At 42.1% G+C, this 18,000-nt stretch overlaps 1 protein-coding gene across 2 annotated transcripts in view; it reads left to right on the plus strand.

The window, feature by feature from the left end:
• The window catches only part of slc30a6 (solute carrier family 30 member 6), a 69,217-nt gene that overhangs the window by 1,881 nt on the left and 49,336 nt on the right, over positions 1–18,000 (plus strand). For both annotated transcript variants that reach the window (XM_080741198.1, XM_080741199.1), the window contains exons 2-3: positions 143–189; positions 5,975–6,061. In XM_080741198.1, coding sequence (XP_080597324.1) covers positions 143–189; positions 5,975–6,061 — 134 coding nt within the window. The remainder of the gene's footprint in view (positions 1–142; positions 190–5,974; positions 6,062–18,000) is intronic.

Raw genomic sequence — 18,000 nt, forward strand, 5'->3', positions numbered from 1 at the left:
CAAGAAATTCCGTTCAGGTCATTATCTTTTCTAAGTGTTGCTATGCGGCTAGTCAATACTATGAGTCTCTAGACTCTTTGCTCCTGTTGTTGTTTTTGTTGGTGTGAGTGATATTGATAGTTGTGTGTTCCTTCCTCCACAGAGGTTCCCATGCACAGGAAGAAACAAGAACAGGACACGTATGTTCTGGTAAGTTTCTAGACAGCTTTTTACCTGCTTTTAAAGAGGTTTCCAAGACGTTAATTCATAATATACATACTGTATTAATCTATGTAGCATTTTTAGTTGTGTTGCAAACTCACACTTGACACGGTAAACATTTGGAATGGATCCATCCAAGTGTATTTATTTTTTGCAGTGTTCATGCCAGTAGCTGACAGCCAATTAGATTCAAGTTAGAGCTGGGATACCCGACCGAAAACCAGGCTTCGATTCGGGTCGGTCGTGTTGTTGATAAAGCCTACCTACGACATGCGTTATGTACTCTAAATGATGTTGCGCGCAGCACACAACTCCTGGTGTGTGGCACTGTGTGCTCGAGTCGTGCTAATGCAGCAGGGCACGGAATCATAACTCTAAGCATGTCCCAAACGCTGAGATAAACTCTTTGTTGTGGTTTGATTGGACGTGGCGTGCCGCCGAAAGGAGTTTGTAGCTTGTTGGCAACGTGTTCCCCACTACTGTCCTTTTCACTGGATGTTTATTTTGTGGCGCTGTGTGTGCAATTGCCTCGTCCGTCAAACACTCACATCCCCCAAGTAAAGCCTGACTTCTACTTTGTTGCACAACGTGTTGCATGACGAAAGTGGCTGATATGCAAGCTCACAGCGCGTCGCGTTCAAGCCGTTCCGGTCTGTAGGTAAACTATAGCTGTCTGTCTTTCTCTGCCCGTTTGTCACTCTGTCAAATCAAAACAGAGCAGGACATGTTTGAACCATGAACCAGATTTTGGACAACTATTGGTCATATGGTTACACCCCGCCACTCCGACATGTCTCCATTCCGACACTAACCCTATCTCTAACCCTTACCCTAAACTTAACCCCTATGGAAGTGTCGCCACTCCGACAATAAGAAGTCAATTTCGGAGTGGAGACATTTCGGAATGGAGAGCGACACCCTTGTCATATTGATGCAATTTAATCGCCACCAAACAAATGTTGCTCGATGACCAATATTAGAGAAATACAATATAGAAGAAACATCACAAGGAGAGAGACACAGTAGGAAAGCTGAGAGTGAGGGCGTGTAGGAGAGACATGCGGTATGAAAAGCAGCTAAGAAGGGAGACAGGTTTGGAGAGACGGATGGTAGGAAAGCTGAGATGGTGACGATGTAAAGGTTAAAAATTGCCATTTCGGTTGCTCCCAAAATGTAATCTGCAACCTCAAAATATAATTGGGAGCATTTGTGTGAGTGTAAGAAATTCTGGTTCGACTAGAATGGGACGTGGCATGAACAAAAAACAAACAAAAAACTTCTCTGGCCCCACCATCCGCAAAAAAGAAAAGAACGAAAAAGTGCCTTCATTGCCTTGTGAGCCGATTTGTTGGCACTCTGGTGCTGCTGTGTATCATCTCCTGTCGGTTGGAACCCTCATATGTCCAAAACTGTTACTTTTCAGGATTCAAAAGCAAAAGTAGCAGATCTACATGCTCAAAAAGCGCCGTTTGCGTCACCTTTCGAGCTTGTAGATCTGCAACTTTTGATGCTTTTATGTGACTCTGGTAATGTGACCGAGACGAGTAGGGAAAAGGTAAAGTATGGAGATTAGGCCTAAAAAAAAAAAAACGTTGGTTTCCGGTTGGCTGTCATTTTAGGGAGTAGGTAGGGAATTTATTTTATTTTATTTTTTTGTGGGCATGATGGGTAGCAAGGAATTTTATTTTATTTCCTCATGGGAAGGATGGGTAGGTAGTTTTTCTTTTTTTTTTTTCTTTCCTATGGCAATGATCGATATGCTTCTTTTTTAATATATTCTGTTTTCCTGAGTTACCAATTTCTAAATCATTAAATGGTTCATGTACACTGCACTTACAAAATAGTGTCTGAAAACAACAAACAATTGAAAACTTTGAATAGAATGTCCACACACTGGTTGAATACTTTTGAGTTTTAATTCAACTCTAAGTAAAGTACCAAAGTAAAGTGCTGTATCACTCACATACCAAAAATATGAATACAAAACAAACATCTTCAAGTAATAAAGTGTTTTGAAGCAGATATTTTAGCTACTGGCTATCCCTGGATCAAACTGGCTATTAAAGTTTAGTACGTCGTTAAACAACTCCTCCTTTTTGTTCTGAGCTTGTTTGGCGGTGGGCAAGTGCACGTTACGTTGGGCTGCAAACAATCGAGGCTCCTTTTTAATGGAGACGCTGCCGATCTCATTTTGGATTCGTTATCAAAATGAGATCGCCTTTACACCTCGCATTGGCTCCTCATTGACTCGTATTGTCTGCGTTTACACGAAACGCACCATGTCATGCAAAATGCTGTAGTACATATGCCCGTACATATAGGCTACTGTGTATTTACCCTTCAACTATAAGATATAGCCTATGTTGTTTTTAATGAGACATGCATTGTAATTAGGCTATGCTCCCAAATCCATATTATTATCGTCTGTTCGCATATTCAATGAGTCCCGCGGTGCAGCCAGTTGGCTGAAGTTAAATCATAGAGGTTTTTTAAAACGCCAATAAAAGCCACCTGGAAGATGAAGGTTGGAACATCATTTATATGGAGCAAATTTCTGGACATTATCTATGGGGATGGGCGATATAAAGTCGGAAAAAACGCATAACGCACCAATGGATGCGAGCGAGGCAGCGAGTGAAGTAGACTACAGAGGCGCACATGGGTATGGTAGCACTCTGGTGCTGCTGTGTATCATCTCCTGTCGGTTGGAACCCTCATATGTCCAAAACTGTTACTCTTCAGGATTCAAAAGCAAAAGTAGCAGATCTACATGCTCAAAAAGCGCCGTTTGCGTCACCTTTCGAGCTTGTAGATCTGCAACTTTTGATGCTTTTATGTGACTCTGGTAATGTGACCGAGACGAGTAGGGAAAAGGTAAAGTATGGAGATAAGGCCTAAAAAAAAAAAACTTTGGTTTCCGGTTGGCTGTCATTTTAGGGAGTAGGTAGGGAATTTATTTTATTTTATTTTTTATTTTTATTTTTTTGTGGGCATGATGGGTAGCAAGGAATTTTATTTTATTTCCTCATGGGAAGGATGGGTAGGTAGTTTTTCTTTTTTTTTAATTCAACTCTAAGTAAAGTACCAAAGTAAAGTGCTGTATCACTCACATACCAAAAATATGAATACAAAACAAACATCTTCAAGTAATAAAGTGTTTTGAAGCAGATATTTTAGCTACTGGCTATCCCTGGATCAAACTGGCTATTAAAGTTTAGTACGTCGTTAAACAACTCCTCCTTTTTGTTCTGAGCTTGTTTGGCGGTGGGCAAGTGCACGTTACGTTGGGCTGCAAACAATCGAGGCTCCTTTTTAATGGAGACGCTGCCGATCTCATTTTGGATTCGTTATCAAAATGAGATCGCCTTTACACCTCGCATTGGCTCCTCATTGACTCGTATTGTCTGCGTTTACACGAAACGCACCATGTCATGCAAAATGCTGTAGTACATATGCCCGTACATATAGGCTACTGTGTATTTACCCTTCAACTATAAAATATAGCCTATGTTGTTTTTAATGAGAGATGCATTGTAATTAGGCTATGCTCCCAAATCCGATGACGCAATGACGCATGAATAGTAAAACAAAACATTTGCGCACATGATATTTTAGACGAAAGAAAACTTTGATTAAACTTCGCGAATGTGGTCGCACCAAATATATTTTTTGTAAGACGTTTTTGATCGACTCGGTCGGATTTTGACTTAATTTTATTTATTTTTTTATTTTCACTCCAAATTCCAATAAAATCATCTGGGTCGCACGTATTTAATAGGGTCGGTCGCCAACCGGAAACCAACGTTTTTTTTTGTTAGGCCTAAGAGGCTGCCTGGAGATGGTTTATTCTCATTGGCATGACGGAGCAGAGACGTCGCTGAGGGCTGTATTATTTTTCAAGTTAAACAAGTTGAAGAGCTGCTCCCTCTGTGTGTGTGTGTGTGTGTGTGTGTGTGTGTGTGTGTGTGTGTGTGTGTGTGTGTGTGTGTGTGTGTGTGTGTGTGTGTGTGTGTGTGTGTGTGTGTGTGTGTGTGTGTGTGTGTGTGTGTGTGTGTGTGTGTGTGTGTGTGTGTGTGTGTGTGTTTCTAGGCCAATGGTTCTCAATTTGATTTTGTCTCTCATGGACCTCCAAATTCATATATATTTGCCAGGGACCCCCCAGAAGAAAACATTTGTTAAAAGAAAACATTTCAACATTTTCAACATTTTTCAAACACAATTTTGTAAACTTTATATCTGCTATTTTTGAATGGCCAACGTATAAATCGACGGGGACCCCCAGGAACCCCTTCAAGGACCCCTGGGGATCCCCGGACCCCACTTTGAGAACCACCAATGAGGGGGAGACATGTAGGAGTGTAGCCTAAAATATATATATATATATATATATATATATATATATATATATATATATATATATATATATATATATATATATATCGATGGCCAAAGCGCAAAACCTCCTATCTGCAAAAATCACTTTGTTGGGAAAATGATAAAGAAAATGTCTGTTTAATATTAAAACCTATCAACTATTTCTAGTCACATGACATTTTTGGCAAAATGAGGGGCAGAACGATCTTGCAGACAGACTGACCATGTGCAGCATAGCCTATAGTACCCATTTCAAGTGAAATGCAAAAATCATAACATTTGCAGATAGGAGGTTGTGCGCTTTGGCTAATAATTCATGTCATTGAATTTAGTCGCTGTGCACATCCCTAGTTACGTGGTCCATTTGGTGACATTTGAACTGTTCTACTTGAACTCTTGAATAGGGCTGTCACGATATGACATTTTACATGACGATTAATTGTCACTCAAATAATTGCGATTAACGATTAAATTGTGTTTTTGTCGTTGATTATTACATTTCCGTTTGGCTTGTAGGCTTTGAAGTTGCACATGGCAGATATGACACATAACCTAAATACACAAAGAAATTACTGACATATTTGACAACTTACTATTTAAAAAAATAACATTGATAGTGGAAATAGCCGATCTACAAGCTTGAGCTTGTAGATCTGCTATTTCCACTATTTTAGATTATTCCACTATTTTAGATTTTTTTTCCTATTTTTTAACATGGAAACGATTATGACGATTATGAAATAATTGTGACAGCCCTACTCTTGATTGAATGTTCAACCTCCAGGTTCAAGTGACACTTAGGATTTTACAGTAGTGTGCATGATGTCTATTCACAACTGTGTTAGCTATGAATATTATGATGTTGGTGTTGCATAGAATTCTGTGTTTAATTCACAACACACAATATTCACAAAAGGAAAAGGCCAGTGCTAGAATGATTTGACCTCCACTGGAGGAGGAGCAGTCAACTACTAATTAATCATGTTTTCAGTCATTAAGGGGATCCTTAGTCAACGTGAGCCCTGTATATGTTTTATTCAGATTCATGTGATTTAAAGATGTTGTCACGTGCTTACTGCTTACACCACATCTCAGGCAGTGAAATTCTTGTGTTTAGATCTTTCTTAACATTTTGGATGACATGTTAGTCAATCATAACAAAAGCAATAAAATATGGACAGTTTAAAAGTCAGGGAGAAACAAATATATAAAATAAAGTGTTCTGTGTATGGATTCATGTTGTGAAAGTTGAGTGTTATACAGAAACACGCCACTAGATGGCGGAGCAGATTAAGGTTTGGTCTTTGGACAAAGAAATGTGACTACTCTATTGTGACCTCTTTGTTTGTTTGTTTATGGATGTGGATGTGCTCTGAATGTTGTTGTTGTTTGTGTACAGGGAACCATCCACCCCTTCAGGAGGACACACCGGTCTCTGTTTGGAAAACTGTCCCAGGAATTCAGACTAGTGGCCTCTGACCGACGGGTAAGCTGTGTGTGTGTGTTGTAATACCTACAATTCCAAGTGCTTGTCAGGGTGGGGGTCCCCAGTTCAAATATGTTTATTTTGGGGGTCACAGCCTAAAAAAGGTTTGAGAACCGAGCATTAACAAATTCATCCACCAGGGGCATTGACAAGCGAATATTCGACTTCGGTGAACAACGTCGAATAGTGACTTTGATATTTGAATGTGTGTGTGTGTGTGTGTGTGTGTGTGTGTGTGTGTGTGTGTGTGTGTGTGTGTGTGTGTGTGTGTGTGTGTGTGTGTGTGTGTGTGTGTGTGTGTGTGTGTGTGTGTGTGAGAACTGAAGAACTGAGCGCTATAATACACAAATTCTCAACTGTGCCCAAAAGTGTTGCTCTTTAGGGTTCCTTGTGAGGGTTTCAAATGGACCCTTACAGGAGTGTACAGATGGAACCATTTGTACTCTCTCACAGTTATGGACAGGGTTCCCACGGTCATGAAATTCCTGGAAATATTTTTAAATTAGAAAAATATTTTTCCAGTACTGGAAAAGTTTTGGAATTGATCAAGGGTCCTGGAAAAATAGCTATGCATTGTCTTTGGTTATTGATTTTGTTAATACCTCTGAAATGACAAATTAAACATTGGCCAAATTGTCAAATATTAGAGGCAGAAATTGTGAAAATAGCAGATCTACATGCTCACAGTGCCTCGCAAGATTGGCTATTTTCACAATAAAACCGTATTATACAAAATTCCTCTACTCTTAGTGCTCCCCAGTTCAAATATGATTACTTCGGGGGACACGGCCTGAAAAGGTTGAGAACCACTGGCATACACTACCTGTCTTTGGGCATTGCACATAGGAGTAAGCGACTCGTTATTGAGCTTATAGTCCTGGAAATCGGGTTAAATATTCTGGAAAAGTTTTGGAAATGAATTTGTAAAGATGTGTGGGAACCCTGTATGGAGGTTGTCCTTAAAACGTTTGAGAACAACTTCTATTGTAATTGTATAGCAGACATGAAGTCCACCTGCTAGCTCTGACAGTGGGATTAAAAAAAAAAAACGCTTCCGTAACGGTTCCAAATGTGGTGGAACGGATTCCGGTTCCGCATCCCAACCCTAGCCGCACACTCTAGCTCCCATTTGAGTAACTTTTATTTAGTTTACAAGCAAGGAGTGACGTTTCGAACCAATGCTCTTCTTCAGACGAAGGCCCCTCCCGGGCCTGTTTTCCGTCCTGCCTCTGCACCTTTTGACCTCAGGTTCGCGTCGGGGCCAGCACCTGCCTTTTGGAAGCGTGTTGTAGTGTAATCCACTTGGCACGCTGCCCTGTGGCTTGAACAGGCTTCCCAGGGAGGCAGAGGGTTCAGGGATCACCCATGGTTTGGATTAGAACATACATGGGCAACTAGCGGCCCGGGGGCCCACATGCGGCCCTCACCTTCACTTAATGCGGCCCCACAGGTTAATACCGGAATACTGAATATATTATTGATTTCAGCTGTTATAATTCCAAACGTGACCTGCTTTAATTCTGTCAGTCTATATTAGTAGCTTAGTATAGTAGTATTAAAATGTATTTTATTATGTCCAATGTATTTGTATTTAAGTTCATAAAGTTAACATGAGTATATCATTAAATGTGTTTAAAATTAAATCAAAATGTTACTTTTCAGGATTCCAATTCAAATTAACTCATTGCATGCCAGGCCCGATAGTCCTGAGATTATTTCAATGTCTTTCCCTGCCAGGCCCGATAGTCCCGAGAATTTCCGCCATTTTGAAAAAAAAAAAGAAAAAAAAATCAAAAAAAAAATTTTTTTAATTTTTTTTTCTGACCCCAAAAAATGTAGTAGGCATGATAGAAATCGCGAAATTGCATGTTTAACCCCCATAGCAACCCCATCTATCAAACATGGCAGCCATCTTTGTTTACATTTTAGGAAAACATAATGGCTTCTATCTCATGAATGCCTGAACGGATTTCCATTCGGATTTTTTTGTTTGAAAGCTGTGAGCAATGTGGACACACGTGGTGCATTATCTAGGCATGGGTGTGCATGATCCGTGCACTATGAATTACATGGAAGTCTATGGAGACCAGAGGCACCGTAGAGTACGAAGGTATGTTAAAATGGCGGGGAATGTGTTAACAACAAAATTATTCAGGATTCCAATTCAAAAGAAGCAAAAAATTGCCGATCTACAAGCTCAAAACGCATCGCAGCGCGATGCGTTTTGAGCTTGTAGATCAGCTATTTTTGCTTCTTTTGTATGAGATACTAGAAAGACAAAGTAGAATGTAGCAATATGCAATGTGGCCCTCTGGAGTGAAGGTGGAAATATAGTGGCCCTCACCATCATCAAAGTTGCCCACCCCTGGATTAGAAGGAATGTCATCCAGTTTATAGGTAAACGTGTTGTTGTGCTGAAGGGAGCTCGCCGCTTGTTGGCGGCGTGTTCCCCACTACTGTACGTCCTTGAATTAGAAGTTCATTTCGCGACGGTTGTGTGCAGTGCACTGTGCAAGCTTTGTCCGTCCAACACACACATTACCAAGTACATCCTGGGTTATACTCGGTCATCATGGCGTGTTCCGTGCCAAAAGTGGCTGATCTACAACAAGCTCACAACGCCTCGCATCCGCAACGCGTTGTGAGCTTGCAGATCGGCTTTTTTCCAGACGCAGATACTTGCAGGATGAGTGTGCTGCCGGCAGCGAGTCACTGCAGTCAGACGTATATTATTTATGTTATTTAATAATCCACATACAATTTAAACACTTTCACAATCCACAGTGTGGCTTAATATTCATAATAATCGTAACAAGCAGGCAAGCTGCATTCACTGCACATTAGAACAAGTTTGCTAGTCAGTCGTTTTAACCCATTCAGGCCGGGTACACATTTTAGTGTATGGGAGGGGCTTACAGTACATGCACAGTATGTATCAACATACCGTAAATCCCCAATTAATCGCCCGGTGGCAAACTGCCGCCGGGTTCCATATATCCGCCCGGGGTCTGACCCCATTTTGCGCAATAAACGCCTGTTTCAAATAAGCGCATGGTTTGTATAAGCGCCTGGGCCGTTATTTGCAATTAATATTATCCTTATTAGGTTTTATGTAAGAGCCCGGGCTATTATTTGTTTGGTTGTTAGGTATTATTTGCTATTTATTTAACTTAACTGGTCATTTATGTTGCATGGCAGTGGTGCGCTGAAAACAGCAAATCTACAAGCTCACAGCAGTGCTGTGACTGACAGCAGGTTGCAACGCACCGCACTCGCTGTGCGTTGCTACGGGTCATATGTTGCATGACGGTAGTGCGCCGAAAACAGCAAATCTACAAGTTCACAGCCCTGTGGACAGACACTTCTAAGCCAAATGTATATGGTCCCCAACACAGTGCAGTGCGCTACCATGACGCACAGGAGGACGCACTGTCTGTGCGTCGGGGAACAGATTGCCAAAGGACACCAAAAAAAGAAAAGGAGCTGCTCTCTGAGCAGTGCGCACTGACCATCATTCATTACTGTCTAAAACGTTGCTACAATGCAAAGTTTGCGTGAGTAGGCCTACTATAATGGCAAAACATTGTGATGGAGAAAGACTGGTCAGTGGCAATAAAGACCAGCTGGATCAGAATAAATCATTACCTACTGTTGCTGCTGCCTCTTCAGTCCGCATTTTGAAGAAGTAATCCATTATTTTGAGGTTCAAGGGGAATGCAGAAGGCTTAATAATAATGCAATACCATAATATTTTAATGTCAGAGCTGTTCAGTGGTCACGTCAGCGAGTCCAGTCTGAGCACCGCAGCTGCAGGACTTCTGCGCTAATTGGGTCGTTAACTAGATGCGTCTTTGCTGGCATGCGGTAATTGATTATTTTGGAGAAAGATTCCCTTAGTATAAATATAGTATATAGACCTATATATTTTTAAAAGGCTTTAATACACTCTTGATATTTTTTAAATGAGGTTTGGTCTAATAGATCGCAATGTGCTATTTTCTGGGTGTTCATAACAATTACCGTATTACAATAATAATAATAATAATAATAATTATATAACATTTATTATAACATTTTGATTATTACCCCTATTATATAGTTTGAGAAAGAAAAAATCAAACCTCGGTTCGAAGTGGAGCGGTGAATTTGAGCAGCTGTACCCTATGTGAGTGAGTGAGTGAGTGAGTGAGTAAACTGTGCCTGTGAGTGAGTGGTGAGTGTGCCTGGCCTGCACAAAACAGCGCCCCTCCTTTAACTAGTCTGTTGTGTGTGGCCACTCAAGGTATTGCCAGGCTACGGACATGGCCAGCCAGCCACCCACCCAGCCAGCCAGCCAGCCAGCCACCCAGCCACCCACATACCCACGGACATACCTGTCTATTGGGAGCGCTTTCACCGCTCCAAAAATAACCAAATAATGGCCCAGTGCTGGCCAGTGCCAATATAAATAACAGCCTGTTGCCAGATGTATGATAATTATCGTATTTGTACGATAATTTGACCCTCTGTACGATGTACGCTCAATAATTCAAAAAATGACCAAATGTACGATAATTTCGGCATATCGACAAAAAGGGTGTGAATTTACTCAATTCCCTGGCTGCTGATCCAGGATCCATTTTGGCTTCTCAAAATAAGCCAGGAAATCAGTTAATCTGACCCTAGATCTGTACTTGGAGGCATTAAAAACACCGGTCGCGTCTTTCAAGACCAGTTTCATGCTTTTATTTGTGTAATGTCCAGGATGTTTCCTGCCTCCACGCAGCATATGTGATGCGTTGTTGTCACACAGGAGTCTCAAACAAGGTGTCTCACCCTAAATACGCATTTTTTGTGAAATTACTTATTTAAACGTGTGATTTCTCTTTTTTGGCTGTGTACGATAGTTTTCTTCCAAATACGATAATTTGAAGCCTCCAGTACGATAATTCAACATTTCCCATCTGGCAACACTGGGTTCACGTCAGGCCAGCACCTGCCTTCACCAGGGCTTTTTGGAAGCATGTTGTAGTGTAATCCACTTGGCCCGCCGCCCTGTGGCTTCGGGGGGAGGCAGAGGGTCACGGATCACCCATGGTTTGGATTAGATGGAATATCTTTCCAGTTTATAAACACCAAAAGACCCACCAGTATCGCTGTGCGTAACTGCTGTCCTGAGCGGTATTGTTGTTAACTAAAACTACGACTAAAGCTAAAACTACTAGTCAAGATCTAATTTAGTTAACAGAATATACAAAAAAAAAATATTGTACCGGTAATAGAAAAAACATAAAAAACTATCATATTTGATGCCAGGACTTCTTTCATCCAACCGTTTCCAGCTTCTTTAAATCAAGCTGTCTGCAATACTGTACATAACAAACTAAATAAAACTAGTAAATTCCTCAAACTAAAACCATCCACTCGTAGAAAACAAACTGAACTGAAATCATACGCCAAACTAAAATAAACAGAAAAAAGAAAAACTAGCAACCAACCAACCAACCAAACAAACCTCAAAACTATTATTTTAATACGTATTCCATGCCGTCAGTTGGATCAGTATGAAAAGCTTTATCATGCAAATCGGGGGTTTATGACGTTGCGTCAGGACTGTTAGTATACATTACAGTCTCTCCGGTTAATGTCGGGGATTAGTAAGTGTGTGTGTGTGTGTGTGTGTGTGTGTGTGTGTGTGTGTGTGTGTGTGTGTGTGTGTGTGTGTGTGTGTGTGTGTGTGTGTGTGTGTGTGTGTGTGTGTGTGTGTGTGTGTGTGTGTGTGTGTGTGTGTGTGTGTGTGTGTGTGTGCTGTGTACACATTAAGGCTGTATTCCTGCTGTGCTGTGTGTCCACAGATAGCGGCCTCTGGGCTCAGGGTTCAATCCCCTCTTTAGAAATTATGTGAGCGCTTCCATCTGGCCGCTGGTCGCCAGACCGTTGAAAGTGGACCGGGCTGTTCCTGACCGCGCACTGACCTGTTTCAGCGCTCGCCTTATAACGTCTGTGTTGGTGTTTAAGCTGTCTTGAGAGTGGGTCAACATGACTTAACCACATGAACCCTCTACTGTCAGCGCTACCTCTCCTGGGTTTGGGGGCAGTGTTGCCATAGTCTTGGGTCGCGCGCCCCTGACGACCCATCTTTTCTGAGCCGTGGTCTCGCACCCCCCAAGTTCACACCTCAACTGTTCTAACAAAGAAACGAGCCTATATATGCATATCAATAGACCTGTAAGTAGGTGTTGATCGATGTTCACAACCCCCAAAACATTGAATCACCATTGCACCAATGTTTGGGGGTATAGACTAGAGGGGGGAATATCAAGTATAGAGCCCTGTGTTCTAAGAGTATTATGACTTCCAATCAATCTAATCAAAAAGACGTTTCCTTCGATTAATAAATAAACTATTATTAAACCTGTTGTGAGCTTGTAGATTATACAATAAAGTACAATAAATAATTAAAGTGGTTAATTAGACCAATCAACTTAGTAGATTATAAAACATCTATTTAAACCTTTCTGTGTCGCTTCGTTCCTATACGTAAATAGATCATAACTACAAATACAACATCCGTTTCAACATATTTTTGGTTAAGAGTGTAAAAGTGTAGCAGACTATGTATTATCTTTAGTTCTCATGAATAAAATGTCATTTTCTTCCAAGCTATACAATTGGGGTGGTTGTGTGTTTAGTCTCCCTGCTCTTCTGTTGAGACATTTAGATTGTGTCCTAAGGTCATGTCTCACCTATAGACACAGGTCCTCCTGACAAAAGTTTTAATTGATGGTTAAGTTTCAATTTATCCCCTGAGCAAGCAGGCAGTCTCTGTTAGCTCAATGGTAAAACTGTCAGCACTTATGGAGGAGACCAGGTTGAAATCTGGGGTAGTAAGAGGAAAGTTACATAGTGCAGCTTTAAGTTTTATCCTGATCTTTCTGGACATGTTAATGTTGATATGTTTAATGACACATTTCAAAGGAGAACAAAATAATCATGTGGATCTCGAGATCCACATGGGTATAGCTCGGCTTCATGTGGCCAGCGTAGACGGTAGATGACTCGCCTTTAGACTACAAGGTCATGGGTTCGATCCCGTGCACCGCCAACTAGGCGTATGACTAGCACGGCTTGGGTGCGGCAAGTTGTGCGGTAAGTACTGGGAGCTGATGGTAGGTGTGGCGCTCCACCTCAGCTATCCATCTCCCAGGGGTCTAGATCAGGGGTTGGCAACTTTGATGATGGCGAGGGCCACTATATTTCCACCTTCACTCCAGAGGGCCACATTGCATATTGCTACGTCATTCTTTGTCATTCTAGTATCTCCTACAAAAGAAGCAAGAATAGCAGATCTACAAGCTCAAAACGCATCGCAGCGCGATGCGTTTTGAGCTTGTAGATCGGCTATTTGTGCTTCTTTTGAATTGGAATCCTGAATTATTTTGTTATTTTTTAATTGGAATCCTCAAATGTAACATTTTTATTTAATTTCAAACTCATTTAGTTATATACTCATGTTAACTTTATGAACCTAAATACAAATACATTGGAAATACATTTTAATACTACTATACTAGTGATTGAGCTTCTAAGGTAGACTGACAGAATTAAAGCAGGTCATGTTTGGAATTGTAACAGCCGAAATCAATAATATATCAGTATTCCTATATTAACCTGCAGGCCACATTAAGTGGAGGTGGGGGCCGCATGTGGCCCCCGGGCCGCCAGTTGCCCAAGTACAGTATGGTCCAGAGCATTGTAACAGGGATAGATAGACTCCTGTGCTCTGGCTGAGGCCGACAATAAACCTCACCAACCTACTTACTTACTTACATGTGGCCAACCTGTGATGTCTGTCATCTATGACATATCCTCCTTTATTCAAATTGTCAAGAGCATGGGTGGGTTTGCCCGCGGATAGACATCACAAACGTAAGATCCTTACCTGCGAGATGCACCGTTGCTCCAATCCACACCAAACTCTGCACAAACCCTTGTCAAGGGTCTGCCATCAGGATAGGCACAGCAGGGGTCGGGTGCCACAGGCACACTGTTGCTCCAACTGTTACGGACCAAATGGTTTAACACAACGGCTGCCGGCATTCACTTATGCTTTATTTTGAAGAGCCCCGGAAGCTTCGTGCGTGTGCACGTGTGTGTACACTAACAATCCAGGAAGGAGATCTGTTTGTTTACAAACGGTCCCAAAACTAAAATCCTAACCGGGGCCGACCATCGCGGCATAGTGTCGCCGTGAAACAAAGCGGATCTCGGCCTCCTCTGCATTATTTGCACCTTATTCAGAGATAAAGCCATTTTTATGTTTCAGCATAAAATGGGAGTCAATGGATAATGGCCACTCTCCATTGCTTCTGGCTGCGTTGCGTCATGACGGATGCAGTTTTTTCTTTCACCAGAACCCATAGCTAGCGTCTGTTGCCTGGTTACCAAGTTAACCCTTAACTCGTCTGTGGACGAGTTTGGCTACCGGGGCAGCCGTTGTGTTAAGGGGCGAATGGCCCGTGACATTATTCACTGCTACACCCGGTTTGCAAAAATATAGTTGTTTTATTTACAAAGAGAGGTATAAAAAGTGAGATTGTACAACATGTTTCTCTTTTCGTTAATGCCTCGGCCTTTACACCAACCTTGCACAAACGTTGTTCAGGGGTCTGCCATGACCGTCCCAACAAGGGCCATGTTGGGGCCCCGGGTTCACAGTTGCTCCAGTCCGTACCAAATGTGCCGCAAACACTGTTCAGAGGTCAGCCATGACAGTAGTCCCACCAGGGGCAATGTGTGTGGGCCACAGGCACCCTGTTGCTCCAATCTGCACCCAGCTTGGCACCAACATTGTTCAGGGATCTGCCATGACAACAGACACACCAGGGGCCACGTCAGGGTCCCCTGAGGGCCACAGGCACAGAGTTGCTCCACGCAGCACCAATTGTGCCACAAACACTGTTCAGGGGTCGGCCATGACAGTACCGGTAGTCACGTTAGGGGCCACATCAGGGGCCTATAAAACTAAATTGCATAGTTGTTGTCACAACTGCAGTGCTACAATTGTATTGGGTGTCGCTCTCCATTCCGACACGTCGCCACTCCGAAATTGACTTCTTATTGTCAGAGTGGCGACACTTCCATAGGGGTTAAGTTTAGGGTAAGGGTTAGAGATAGGGTTAGTGTCAGAAAAACACAACTCTGTGACCGTTGCGCTGATCAGCGCAACATAGATAGGACTTGACTGGAAAATCAAGTATATATTAAAAAAAGAAAAGACAACATTCCGTATGACTCCATATTGATTTTTCATCCTGATCAGATCACCATTGACTTCTATTATGAAATGAAATGCACGTAGATACCAGTTAGCCAGCTGACAGCGGGTACAAGACATTCAGCTCTGATCGGTCCAGCGCTTTGCGAGAACAGTTACAATAATGAAGAAAAGGAAGTGTTTTGGACACACACCCTGATAGTCCAGTGTGCACACGATGTGTGCAGTTTGAGTTTATTTAGGGTGAGCTGCTCTGTTAGCTGCGGCTGTGCATCCATTATGTAAGCACATAGAGGACACGCGCACGCACGCACACACACACACGCACGCACGCACAGCAGGTTTATTTTGAGAAGAGACACAAAGCTCTGTCTGCAGCAAATGTACTCATATTATACATTAAGGGCTGCAACCATCCATTATCATCTCCTTAGCCATTATTCTGTCCGTTGCGTTTTCGATTTGTCAAATAACAGTGAAACATTTTATTATACTGTATATCGTCTCTTGTCGGGTGGAAACCTCATATTTATAACATTTTGATGCTTTTGTGTATGATGTTAGTTTACAAATAACACAAAAAGTGTAATACATGATGGTCCCATTCATTCTGAAGTAATGATAATAAAGTAGGGTATGTTTCCAGGGTTCCTACTGGTTCTACCAAGTGAAGACCCGCCCTCGCTGCTGTTGCAGCCAATAGCAGTAGTTTCCGCTAGCATTTCGGACCCGACATAGAAAGATGCCATCACTTTGTCCATTATTTTGTCCAGGCTCTGAAGCGTGGCCTACATCAGGCCTACATCTTGGCACAAAGCGCTCAAAGTTTGTTGTACGCCCATGGTCACATTGGCCAAGCTTTGCCCGACGCTTAATGACATTAACTCGTAGGCACCACTGCTCGCTTCATTGTGTGATTTTCTTTCTTTTATAACAGGCTATGGGTAGAACTGTCTACTTTATCATATTTGTTTAATGAATTAACATTAAGACCAATGATTGTGTTCTTCCCTGATGGTGCACAGAGAATACCAACCCCAACCCCCCACCCATCACCTTGCATTTCATGCCTATTTTGGACATGCCATGTACGGCTGTGAGCTTGTAGATCAGCTATTTTTTAAATGGGGCTTTAGTGTCTGTTCTAGCTGTACGATGCATCTCACATACACACACATACACACACACGCACACACACACACACACACACACACACACACACACACACGTTTGCAGGGCAGCATGACTCACGTTGCCATGATTCACGATCTGTTATTGTTAGATCTCTTACACACGTTGGTTTTTAGTTCATCAACATTGTAGCAGCGATAATAAACAATAACAACGAAACAATTTGGAATAGCAACGATATTAAGTAAAAGGTAAAGAAGTAGTGTTTTGGTTATACAGGTCTGTGTCTCACTGATGAACATGATGGAATGGGATTTAGATACAGGGTCAACAGCATAACAGGGCATTGAGTTCATATGTACGTATGTGCAGTACTGTACGCTGTACATGTGTTTACGCTCCAGTTCATTGAGTTCATTGAGTGTGTTTGCTTGTATTATTGCTATACTAGTGAGAGCCAAATGTAATAACCAAAGTATATAGTAGAATTTGAGAAATAGACGTTTTGAGTACGATTATCCTTCACGGTTGTTCAAATACATTTTTAAGTTAGGCTTGCAATTACAGGTCGGGATTAGTCAGGATTAGTTGCCAACACCAGTGCTCAACTACTTCATGCATAACTTGTGGTGGTAAAAGTGTCTGACCTTTTTACATGCATGTGTCTTGAAATGCACTCAGACATCTGTGGCAGACATCACTCACCACCCTCAGCTAGAGGGAGACTTTTAGGAGCGTGTTGGTTGGTCAACAACATGGATGGTAAATTCACAACAGTAGCAGTGATAAAAATGGCCAGCCTAATATGTATTGTAATGTACCTCAAGACTTAACCCTGGGTACAAGCTTTCACTCACATTTTGTGCTTTAGCTATTGAAAAATAGCAGATATACAAGCTCACAGCGCAGCACCGAGTGCCGCGCTGCGAGCTTGTAGATATGCTATTTTTGAAAAATATTCAAGTCTTTGAATATTTCAAATCCTTTTTTTTTTTAAGAAAAAAAAAATGTTTCTATGTCAGTGGTGCTCAAACTTGTTTATGTGAAGGACCCCCAAAATGATATGTATTTGTCCACGGACCCCCCCCCCCATCTAGTTCCAGTGAATGTGAGTGTGAGTGACAACAGCGCCCCTCCCTTAACGTGTGTGGTCAGAAAAGGTACTGCAGGCTACATACAGACAGACAGACACGCATACACGCACGGCCACGTATAGGAGACGGTGTAACCACCGCTCAAAAAGCAGATCTACAAGCTCAATCCACCTTGGTCCCTAGTAACTCAGTCCCACTCCCCCCTTGTGACGCCCCTGCTTAACGTAGAGTGAAAACGGAAAGGGCACTTAGTATAGAGCCCTGAGGGACTCCAGTCAACCATGTAGGGTTTTAAGTGGTCAATGTATGTAGGTTACACACACTGCTCATTAGTTATGGACACATATCTGTCTGTCTGTCGCTCACTGATGAGGTAGAAGCACCGGGCGCACTGTGATGATGTCTGCACATCATTTACTATGTTTGTAAGCTGTGTGAGCCAGTGCACTGTACCGTGT

The sequence above is a fragment of the Nannobrachium achirus genome, assembly GCF_963921795.1.
Source record: "Nannobrachium achirus genome assembly, chromosome: 13".
In the NCBI taxonomy this organism is placed as follows: domain Eukaryota; kingdom Metazoa; phylum Chordata; class Actinopteri; order Myctophiformes; family Myctophidae; genus Nannobrachium; species Nannobrachium achirus.